This window comes from Monodelphis domestica, chromosome 1 (assembly GCF_027887165.1).
Source record: "Monodelphis domestica isolate mMonDom1 chromosome 1, mMonDom1.pri, whole genome shotgun sequence".
NCBI lineage: Eukaryota > Metazoa > Chordata > Mammalia > Didelphimorphia > Didelphidae > Monodelphis > Monodelphis domestica.
Genome location: NC_077227.1, coordinates 532,116,492 through 532,128,562, shown reverse-complemented (window position 1 = coordinate 532,128,562; position 12,071 = coordinate 532,116,492). Strand labels below are relative to the sequence as shown.

General features: G+C 39.2%; 1 protein-coding gene across 2 annotated transcripts in view; it reads right to left on the bottom strand.

Moving 5' to 3' along the window:
- The window catches only part of PLCG2 (phospholipase C gamma 2), a 183,977-nt gene that overhangs the window by 50,699 nt on the left and 121,207 nt on the right, over positions 1 to 12,071 (bottom strand). For both annotated transcript variants that reach the window (XM_007476120.2, XM_001371741.4), the window contains exons 15-20: positions 10,179 to 10,283; positions 9,531 to 9,620; positions 8,120 to 8,295; positions 7,087 to 7,287; positions 5,910 to 6,029; positions 2,379 to 2,559 (exon numbers count right to left, since the gene is read on the bottom strand). In XM_007476120.2, coding sequence (XP_007476182.1) covers positions 2,379 to 2,559; positions 5,910 to 6,029; positions 7,087 to 7,287; positions 8,120 to 8,295; positions 9,531 to 9,620; positions 10,179 to 10,283 — 873 coding nt within the window. The remainder of the gene's footprint in view (positions 1 to 2,378; positions 2,560 to 5,909; positions 6,030 to 7,086; positions 7,288 to 8,119; positions 8,296 to 9,530; positions 9,621 to 10,178; positions 10,284 to 12,071) is intronic.

Sequence of the window (12,071 nt, the reverse complement as noted above, 5' to 3'; positions counted from 1 at the left end):
AGAAAGAAAGAAAGAAGAGAGAGGGAAGAGAGAGAGAGAGAGAGAGAGAGAGAGAGAGAAAGAAAGAAAGAAAGAGAGAAAGAAAGAAAGAGAGAAAGAAGGAGGGAAGGAATATTATAATATAACTTCATAGTACTTTCCCTGAAACATTTTAGAGTGACTAAATAAGGCTAACTAGATATAAAGTCAAAACTTTTCCAAAACTGCAAGTTATTATAATTATTTGTTACTTCATTGGCTATTATACAAGCAGAGAGAGGAACTAGGGTAGCATAGCTTAGGCAGTATAGTCTGCTATTACTCCACTAACCCCCCTGACATGTAAATGTGAACATATATGAATAGGCAGAATGTTAAAGTAGGAGAAAGGCTGGATTTCAAGACAGAAAATTCTGGGTTTGAATCTAGACCTGGCCATTTACCCTTTCTGTAATCTGGGGAAAATCACCTGGGCCTCAGTTCCCTCATATATAAAATCAGGGGAGTAATCTGGATCAGTGGTGCCAAATTCAAATAGAAATGAATCCCAGTAGGCTGCATACTGACTCAGAAAACCACAAATTCACATTTCCTATGTTTATTGTGTTTTCATTTATTTTTGTCAATTATTTCCCCATTAAATTTTTATCTGGTTCCAGCCTAATAGTAGGGCTATTAGTTTGGCACTTCTGGTCCAGAATGCCTCTAAAGTCCCATCCAACTCTAAACCTATGACCCCATATAAAGGCAATAAGCAGATGGCAGCACACAATGATGTAGTTATAACCTTCTTTTAAAAAAAAAAAGAAACCAGAATAGTATACATGTCAGACCTTTGGGAAGGGAAAGATTTTAAAACCAAGCAAAAAATAGAAAGAGTCACAAAATGTAAAATAAATAATTTTGACTACATCAAATTAAAAAGTTTTTGTACAAACAAAACCAATGTAACTAAAATCAGAAGGGAAGCAACAAATTGGGAAACAATCTTCATAAAAACCTCTGACAAAGGTTTAATTACTCAAATTTACAAAGAGCTAAACCAATTGTACAAAAAATCAAGCCATTCTCCAATTGATAAATGGGCTAAGGAAATGAATAGGCAGTTCTCAGATAAAGAAATCAAAACTATTAATAAGCACATGAAAAAGTGTTCTAAATATCTTCTCATCAGAGAGATGCAAATCAAAACATCTCTGAGGTATTACCTCACACCTAGCAGATTGGCTAACATGACAGCAGAGGAAAGCAGTGAATGCTGGAGGGGATATGGCAAAGTGGGGACATTAATTCATTGCTGGTGGAGTTGCGAATTGATCTAACCATTCTGGAAGGCAATTTGGAACTACGCCCAAAGGGCAATAAAAGAATGTCTACCCTTTGATCCAGCCATAGCACTGCTGGGTTTGTACCCCAAAGAAATAAAAGAAAAAATACATGTGCAAAAATATTCATAGCTGCACTCTTTGTGGTGGCAAAAAATTGGAAAATGAGGGGATGCCCTTCAATTGGGGAATGGCTGAACAAATTGTGGTATATGTTGGTGATGGAATATTATTATGCTAAAAGGAATAATAAAGTGGAGGAATTCCATGGAGACTGGAACAACCTCCAGGAAGTGATGCAGAGCGAGAGGAGCAGAACCAGGAAAACATCATACACAGAGACCAATACAATGTGGTACAAGAGAACGTACTGGACTTCTCCATTAGTATCAATACAATGTTCCTGAACAATCTGCAGGTATCTAGGAGAAAAACACTATCCACAAGCAGAGGACAAACTGTGGGAGGAAAAACACCGAGGAAAAGCAACCGCTTGACTACAGTGGTTGAGGGGACATGATTGAGGAGAGACTCTAAATGAACACTCTAATGCAAATACCAACAACATGGAAATGGGTTACCCAGTGGAATCGCGCATCAGCTAGGGGAAAGGTGGGGGGTGGGGGAGGAGGAAAAAAAATGATCTTTGTCTGCAGTGAATAATGTTTGGAAATGCTCAAATAAAAAAAAGAAACAACTCTTACTTTCCATCTTAGAATCAATCCTGTGTGTTGGTTCTAAGGCAGAAGGGCAATAAGTGCTAGACAATGGAGGTTAAGTAACTCATTCAGGATCATACAAGCAGGAAATACCTAAGGCCAGATTTTTCACCCAAGACCTCTAGCCCTGGTTCTCATTTCACTGAGCTACCTGACTACCACCATGACTTCTTGCAAGGTCTAAGATTTGGCAAAAAAAAAAAAAATATATATATATATATATATACACACATATATAAGTTGCTGGCTCCAAACTTAAGAGACTTTCAGAGCAGGTCTCTTGCCCAAAGTGATTCTATCAGATCTGATTAGATGATATTGCTCTGGCACTAAATAACAAAAAAGAATCACTCACAGTGTTGTAACGCTCCAGCAATTCAGGAGTCACGGGGTAGCGCAGCCTCATCTTCCTGTAGAGCGCATGCTTTTCATAGTAGCTGACCAATTCTACCAAACTTTCAAAGTAAGCAGATGTCCCCAGCACAAAATGATGCCCATCTTTGTTAATCCGGCAATGCTTCACTTTTCCCTTGGCTCTGGAGAGACAGGATTTCACAGGGAGGCAAACAATTATAACTTCCATAGTCCCTGCAGTGCCCAAAGTGAGCCCCCTTCCCTCCCTCCACCCCTTAAAATCCCAGTGTTTTAGGGCTAGCAGTTTCACTATCCATCGATTAGTGGTTCCATTCCATGGCTCTGGGCAAAAGGAGTCAATGGGGAGAGACTAGGTCTCAGAAAAGAAAAGTACATTCCAGGGACCTTCTCAGGATGGTTCCCATCAAGTAGGAGAACTGTAACAGGCAGCAAGGGGCATGAAAAAGAATGCTGGATTTAAAGTTGGATGACCTGGATTCAAATCTCATTTCTGCCATTTAAGTTGTAGGACACTGGACAAGTCATAAACCCTCTCTGGACCTCAGTTTTATCATCTTTAAAATAAGGCAGAATGTCCAAATGATCAATGAGGGTCCATTGGGTTCTAAATCTAAGATCTGTGATCTGTCAGAGAAGTCAGTTAATGCCAAAGAGATTTAACCCTAACTATTAATCATTTCCTCTAAAAAAACAAAAAAACCAGAGAGTCAGATGGCTCCGTGGATTGATAGCTAAGCCTAGAGACAGGAGGGCCTGGGTTCAACTCTGTCCTCAGGCACTTCCTAACTAAGACCCTAGCCAAGTCATAACCCCAAATGCCTATAGCCCTAACCACTCTTCTGTCTTAGAATCAATACTTATATTGATTCTAAGACAGAAGGTAAGGGTTGGTCTTTTTTTTTTTAATAAAAAAGTTTCACCATAATTATTCTTGATCAACATGAGAAAATTGCCAAATAATAGTGTTATAATGAGGCATGATACAAATTTAAGTTGAAAAGTAGTATAAGTATTATTAACCCCTTTCACAGCTGAAGGGATCAAGAAATGTTAAATGACCTGCTCTTCATCCCATAGCTAAGAAGTGTCAGAGCCAGAACTCGAACTTGCATGGTTTTTTTGACTGCCGTCATACCTTATTCAGGAGTTTCAAACCTCATAATTTCATAAACTCAATATGCATTAATTAATTAATTGGTGATTTCCATTGAAATGAGATATCAAACTGCCAGTCATAACTTCTCCCAGACTTTATTTTCCCAAGTTCCTTTGCCTAATATCAATAGTAGAAAAAATAAATATATATATATATATATATATATCTTCTAGAAAAAAATAAATAGCTTCACAGATTAAAAAAAAAACCCAGTATTGTTGTTGTTCAGTATTTCAGTCATGTCCAATAGTATTGTTGTTGTTCAGTATTTCAGTCATGTTTATGACCCTATCTGGGGTTTTCTTGGCAAAGATGTTATAGTGGTTTCCCATTTCCTTCTCTAGCTCATTTGACAGGTGAGAAAATTGAGGCAGACACCATTAAGTGACTTGCCCAGGGTTACATAGCTAGTGTCTGAAGCCAAATTTGAATTCAGGAAGAATGATGATACTTTTCTTGTCTGTGCTAAAAGGTCACTATGAGTATCCAATGAGAGAGAGGCAAAAGTATTTCCTATCTATAAACTGTGTACCTAGATAGGTAGTGAGTTCCCCCTCACAGGAAGTATATAAGCAAAAAGGTTTGTCTGCTTTGTGAAAGAGGAGAATCTCTTTCAGAACTAAATGGTCTCTGAGATCCCTTCTAACTCTAAGATTATATGATATAGAATATATTACTATTAGATAATGGTATCTACAAGAGGCAGGCATTGAGCTGGATTTCATCTGGGAAGTCATACAGTAATTTCAAAAATCCTAAGTAGAAATCCCTAATGCAAAGTCCATCTTTTTAATATCAGTATGCTCATCTATTGTTACAAATCATGGAATGCTGCAGTCTCTCAAGAATCAAAATTATGTGTGATCCAAAGGGCAAAGTTAGAAGTTGGCAGGAAGCAGCATATTCCAGTGAACTACATAAAAGATAATGACCAAGAAAAAGAAGACAGGCCATTTATATAATGAGAAAGCAAAGGGTGGCAAAAACAACCTGAATGTTACATTGATGTCCATGAAATAGAAAAAGAACTAGAAGAAGGGCTCCAGTACATTGGATAGAGGATCATGGGAAATTTTATGGGAACTATGGACTACAGGATAAAAAAGAATGGATGAGCTATAATGTACACAGCTGGAAAGAGTGGACACATTTCTAAGATCACCTGTCGTTAAAAAATATGGTATCTATAACTCAAGGTCCACTGCATAACATCTCTTTCCAAGCTTCCAGAAAACTCAGAAGGAACTCACAACAGACACTGAACAAATTGTATCTAAACAGTCCCTAAAAGGCAACAATGAGCTGAACAGCTCCCCACCATCAATGGGGGTTCTGGGTAATATGAATTCACAACAAAGGCCATATACACAGGTCCCCCCTTTCTAATGAATAAGAATATGAAAAAATACACTGAATTTATCTTTCTTTGAGGACTTATAGAGGCACTGTAGCAACATATCAGGTCTTAGGATTGCTATTAAAGATGTCACTTTTGATTGGACTGTGAAACATTGACTTGCCAGATAATAGGCTTCTAGGAAACAAAGGTGCAATTGTATATTATCAATATCCTCTTCTTTTCTTTAACTTACTATCTTTAACTTATTATCAGTTACTTAAGAAAGTAGCAGCTATTGCTAATAGTCTTAAAGAAAAAAATCAGCTCCTTCCTCACTCTGAAGCTACCTATGGGCAGCAGAGAAAAACAAGGAGAACCCTTTTGGGGCTGGTATCAGGTTGAACCACATAAGATGTTGTGTAATGGGAAGGGAGAGCAGAAGGTGGCATGAGATCACTTTGGGGAAGCACAGTGTGAGTTCTAGAGGCTCCTGTTACCTAAGCGGATTGTTCCAACTGCCTTAGTTTTGTGTTTACCCAAATTCTGGGCTCCCCTAAGTAATGTTTTAAGTCTAAATGCAACTTGAGTTTTTAAGCACATAGTGAAGAACTATGCCAAAAGTTTAGTCAATAATGACCACAATAACTTCAGAACCTTCCCTGTTTTCTGTGTCTATGACTATGAAATGATTGTGTCAAAGGTTGAGGGATTCTGACATTCTGGCTAGAGGATCATAATACTCAATCCTTTCCTCCAGTGTAAGTTAGAAAGAATCAATAGGAAAGAAAGCTTCTCTGTTCTCTAAGAATTATTGGAAGAATCACCTAGAAAGCTTTGTAGTTCTTCATGAGGAAGACTTCATAAAAATTAACTCTTTCTGTGAAAAATACAAGCAAAACAAGACGAATACACTGATGATATGTCCTATTTAATGACAGCTAGATGACTCCATGACTTTTACTCACTTAACCTCCCAATGAGCCATTCTCTACATAAGGGTTTACCTTTACACTTACCTGAAAGTAATGGCGTACGCATCTCCCCCTTCTCTTTTCCTAATCAGGAAGGCTCCATCTCGGGGAATTCTCATCAACATGTCTTCGGCTTCTCCTCTGCTCAGGCTATCATAGTACCAACTACAGCATGGCATTGGGGGCGGGTGGAGGAGAAAGATAGACAAGAGATTCTAAAGCTTGTCAACGTGCCAGTCAGCCAGAGTAACTGGTGGCAGAATTTCCTAAATTATAGTCTCAGAAATTACCATATAAATTATGTATTAGATTTCCCCATCTTGCCTCACATGACAGCAGTTTAGGGAAAAGAATACAGCAACATATCAAATTCTTGGGTAAAACATCAGCATGGCTTGTCTGCTTAAAGCAACACAGAATAAATCAGCTTATCATTACAAAACAATACAGCCCAGAACTGCCATGCCAGTTATCACAGAATGGCACATTAGCTACAGCTTCTGTCCTGAAAAATGTGAGGCAAAGGGCACAGCCAGAAGGATTTAGTTGTTTTCATGTGTTTGTGTATGTGTGTGTGTGTGTGAGTTTAAAAAAAGGAAAGCAAAAAGAAAGAACCTACAAAGGAATGCAAGAGTTTTAAAAACATGGCGTATTATCCAACATGGGCTGCTTGGTAACCTGAATTTTAGCACTCTTTGTTTAAGATTTATTTTCCTGTATTCTTAACATCAGAAGGCAGGGCTGATCTTTGGTTCAATGCATGAATAAAAACTAAGCGAGTAACTACGAATTTTCTCATTTTCATGCAGAGAAAACAAGGAATTCTGTTAAGAGGAAATGTTTCCATGCCATAATTAACCACTGGAAACCAAACCCCATGTTGTTTGGACTCTAAGAGAAAAAAAGTGAAATGTTTGGAAACCATTCAGTGTATGCTAAGAGAGCACAAGGCCCCTTGGTATGATTTAAAGGAGAAGCAAAGGTTCTTGAATAGCCTGGGATGACCCAGTATTGAGCTTTCTTGGATCCATCATATGCCTTATTCATTGAGTCAGAGAAAAGCTCTATGTTCTTCCTTCCATACCCTGCATCTGCTTATTAATGGGATAGAAATGTCTGCATGCCAACATTTCTTGGCCACTGCACCCCAGAGGGCTAGAACTAAAGCCATCCTGGAAAGCTCACAGAGCACAAACATTTTTGAGCACATAGCCAGACATACGCTTTTGATTCATGAGGATTGGGGTTGGGCACTGGGTCTGTCAAACGAAGTTCAAATTCAGCACATCTCAGGTGGGCTTCTCGGTAGTGTTGAATCAAGTCATAGATGCTGTTGAACATGAGGTTGTCAGTCAAATAGTATTTCATGGCCCCTCCCTCAGGAGTCGACCGTATTCGACAGTGCTGGACTCTGCCTGATCTCCTGAGAAGGGAAGGGGTACATCTGTCAGCACATATATCCCTTTCATGGCTGCCCTTCCATCTAGAAAAGAAAACTTACTTATGAAAAAAGTAAACAAGGAGAATCCAAATAAATTAATCCTACTCAAGCAAATACTGATAGAGTATTTAACAGGTAAAATGATAAAGCTCTGGGCACTTCCTGAACACAGTAAGTACCACAGAATGTGTGAGTACACATATGAGCATTCTTTTCTAATACCTCCAACTACAACCACACTTCCTTCCTATGCTACCCTGGATTTATTGTTTTATATGTTTTGTTGAACATGTTGACTCCCCTGAGAGAATGCGTACCTGTTACAGAAGTGCCTAAATAAATGCTTGCTGACTGAATGAGTTAACCTACAAGGCTGTGAACTCCTAATGTGGTAACTTCCTTCACCAAATTTCAATTCACCTATGACTTACTAGATTAAGTAAGGAGTTAGCTAAGACACCCACTGGTTAAATGACTTGCTCAAGATCACAAAGCTATCAAGATAAGATTTGAACTCAGATTTTCCTGACTTCAAGGTATCTTCATTGTGTGATGTTCTTAAGTATGTATTTATGTATATATTCATATCTATCACTGTTATTCAGTCATTTCAGTCATGTCTGACTCTTGGTGACCCCATTTGGGGTTTTCTGGACTATGATACTAGAGTAATTTGCCATTTCCTTTCACCAGTTTATTTTATAGATGAGGACCCTTATTCATCTGTTTCTAGCAGGTCCTAGACCAAGCTCAGCCTCATACAGAGAAAATATTCAAAGAATACTAGCTAAATGAATAAAATGAAGGAAATTACCAGAAGGACAATGTATAATCATTGGGGAAAGTCTCGCTTTCACGGACTAAGAAGGTTCCATCCTTGCCCCCGGTTTCAGCACAGTATTCTTGCAATAGTTTCTCAGCACTTGTTCTCTTCTCCATTCTTTTATGAAACCACTTCTCACCAAAATGCAGGTCAGTCTGTGCTACATCCTAGATCATAAAAGGAGGCAAAGTTAATGGTGGCTACCAGGCCAGAGAACTTCTTATGACATGAAAACATGGTGGTCATCTCCACAGTGTCACCTTTGAAAGGTGCTGGGGCTTGATATCTTTTGTTGTCAAAGTTACCAAAATGCCTGCTAAAGTCTATCATCTAATGACAGGAACCCAGATGCCTCTCAAGCCTCATGTGGCTTGACACAGTCTGGACATAAATATGCCTGTTTTTGCTTTCTCTGTGTTGTCTGGCTCTAAGAACACAGTCTGAAAGCCTAACATGCCAACCTCTCCCTCAGAGCTATTGCTACCTGCTATCTCCCATCTCAGTGTACCATTTTCAATTAGCTAAAGTAAATCAACAAAAACAAGCTCTGCTCTCTCTACCAAGCCTGAGGCTGCATTCTGCCTGGGCTCAGGCTTTGGGTTCTGCCTGAGTGAGCAGGACCTTGGGGATCCCCTGTAGTACATGGTTAAGCCCCTTGTTATGGGTTGGGAGCTTATGGAAGAAAACCTTGAGGCCTCAAACAGTGGCTTGGCTATTACAGTCATCTGAGCTTGGAAGAGAGCTGGGACTACAATTGTGAGCATAGAGTGCTTTATTTAATTCACCATGAGGACACCCCCACCTAGTGACAAACAATGGGAAGTCCAGCAAAGCAAGAGAAAGGATATTCAGGCCTCCAGTATAAAAACAAGAATTTCTTGTTTTGGTAGAAAAGAATTTGAAATTGGAAAGAAAGATAAGGGTAGTGAATGCTGCTGAGTCTCATAAGTGACAAAGTGACTGGACCACCTTGTCCACCTTTTGTGACTTTGAGTTCCTCTATTTGACACTCAAATATCTATCTTTACTGCCCTCAATGAACACAGAAATAATAATGATAATAATAACAAATAGCTAACATTTATATATTGCTTACTATATACCAGGCACTGTGCCAAGCACTTTACAATTGTTATTTCATTCGATCTTCACAACAACCCTGGGAAGTAGGTGCTATTATTATCCCCAATTTACAGATGAGGAAACTTAGACAAAGTTTACCTGAATTGTCCAGGGTCATACAACTAGAAAGTGCCTGAGACTGGATTTGAACTCAGTTCTTCCTGACTCTGAGGTCAGAGCTGTGTCCCCAAGATCCCCAGAAGGGCAGAGATAGAGAGAGCAGTGAAGGAGGGGCCCTTCATTAGTCAGCTTTGTAATAAGACCTGCCCAAGTCCCATACCTTTACAGAATCCTCCTCCATATTCTGTTCTATATCATCACTGAAAGACAGCTTCTCATCAGCTATAGCACAATAATGGCGATACCATTTCTGGAACACAAGACCAGTGTTAGTTAGCCTTCTTAAGTGAGAAACTCAAGCTAGTACATCAGCAGCAGCTGGAGAACATTGCTCACTAAAAAATACCTTTCACAATTTTTTCCTAAATTTGTTGTCCCTGAAGAAGCAAGCATTCCACCCCGTACTAATGAGCTTATTTCCTTCTATTTCGATTGCCACACTGGCATAATCCTTTTCTCCAGATGCTTCCATCATCCACACTGGATGCCCCGTCCTGCTTTTTGTGGCCACCCAACTCTTAGGACTCTGTTCTTCTTTCAGGTTTCTAACCACCATAATGAAAACAATGCAATTATGGAAAAGGAAGAGGGATTTTATTTTATTTCTTTCTGTTCCAAAGCCCTCCTGCTTGGACTACTGATAACACTTTCAGCACCATGGGGAGTGAAGACTTGCATGACAAGGGCCATACCTGATCAATGGGATCCCATGTGCTCTTTTGGTCTTAAAGCCCTCCTGCTTGTTCCTGCCAATAACATTTTCAGCACCATGGGGAGCAGCATTCAGACTTGCAGGACTGGGTCTTACCTGATCAATGGTGTCCCACATGTACAGTTCTCCTTGCTGTTTTTTTTCCTCTTTCTTGTCTTCAATGTTGATGTCCACATCTCCTCTGGGACCCAGCTTCTTGTGCTAAAATGAAATACACTGAAGATTTCTACTCTGGAATCTCTCTTATCGATCAGTCAGTAAATAAACAATTACTATCAAGTGGCTTCAAGTGGAAAGGCTCTGCTAAAAGGGATACAAGAAGAACAAAGGACTCCTGGGCCTCCTTTGCCCAAGGGGAGCATACACTATGTTTGAGAAGGCAATCAAAAGAACCCCACCCCACTCCCCAACATACACACATGGAGAACATAAAAACAAAAAGAAAAGAAAATATCAACATATACTGAACACAGTATTCTAAATGTACCAGACAGGCTGGATGAGGTTGAGCCATTACCTCTCTAGTCCTGGACACTATTGCTTTTAAAGTATTCTAGGATCACATTACCTTTTTTTGACTGAAACAATATATTATTAATTCACATTACTTGGAATCCATTAAATCACCAACATCTTTTTCAGATGAATCTCTGTCTAGCAATGCCTGGGAAAACTTATACTTGCAAAGTATATATTTTTGAATCTTAATATAAGGCTTTACATTTATCTAAATTAAATTTCACCATTACTACTGTAGTGCTCCTCCCAATTGGGCTCTGGGAGGAACAATATAGTTTATAGTCCATAAGTCTAATGTGCCCAGATTTGGGGGGATCCTGAAGATCCTGTCATCTTATGGCCTAGTTGTAATAAGGCAGGTAGGTGGTACTGTGGATAAAATGCTTGACCTAGAGTTAGGCAGACCCGAGTTCAAATCCTACCTCAGACATTCCCTAGCTCAGCCTCAGTTTCTTCATCTGGAAAAAGGGGAAATAATAATAGCACTCACCTCACAAAATTATTGTGAGGACCAAATGTGATTAAATATGTAAAGTACTTTACAAATCTTAAAAGGCCATTGTGAATTTTAGTTTTACTCCACCCTGATTAGTCTTTAGAATTCTAGCAACCAGGAATGTATACATTCCCACTTAAAGATTAAGTGTGGAAGGTCTATGACCCGCATGTGCTACCAAGTGACAAATCAGAACAACTGATTGATCCCTGGGCTGTCCAAAGCCAAGTCTAAGCCACCATTGGTACATATAAGACACAGGAAGTGACATAAAGAACTGCCTTTATATTTTGCATCACTTCCTGAGAGAGGGATTTGGCCATGGAATTTGACCCTGGAGGAGCTCATACGTCATCATGTGGTGAGTGATAAGGCTGACTCCCCTTTCCTTGGCTTTCTGGAGAGGCCCCTTGGCCTAGGCTTCCGAGCTCCTGCCTGGTTCAGACCATGCCAGAGCAGATCTTTTCCCTTTCCTCTCTCTCTCATTCTTAATTTCTTTCTTCTATTGTAAATAAACCACCATAAAATTCCATTCTGACTTGAGTATTTCATTGAGATTTAGAATTTAGATCCCTGGTGACCAACTAAAATATATATTCAGTCCAATCATAAAATTTACTCCTAGCACCATATAAATATGGTTATCATTTGGCATGCTAACTATCCTTCTCAGTTTTGTATTGTATTTGTATAATTTCATATTATTCCTTATTTTATATTTGTATTATCTACAAATTGAATAAGCATGGCATCTAGGCTTTAATCTGAGGTACTGACAAAAATTATAAATGTCTCAGAGCTGAGGATATACCCTTAGAGGATCCCACTAATATACTCCATCTGAGTAGAAGCTGACATGTTAATGGCAACTCTTTGCACTAAATCAACCCACCAGTTCTGAAAACACCTAAATGCTCCCATCTCTCTATCTGGTCCACTAGAAAAGCAAGATAGATTTTGTCTTTGACATTGCT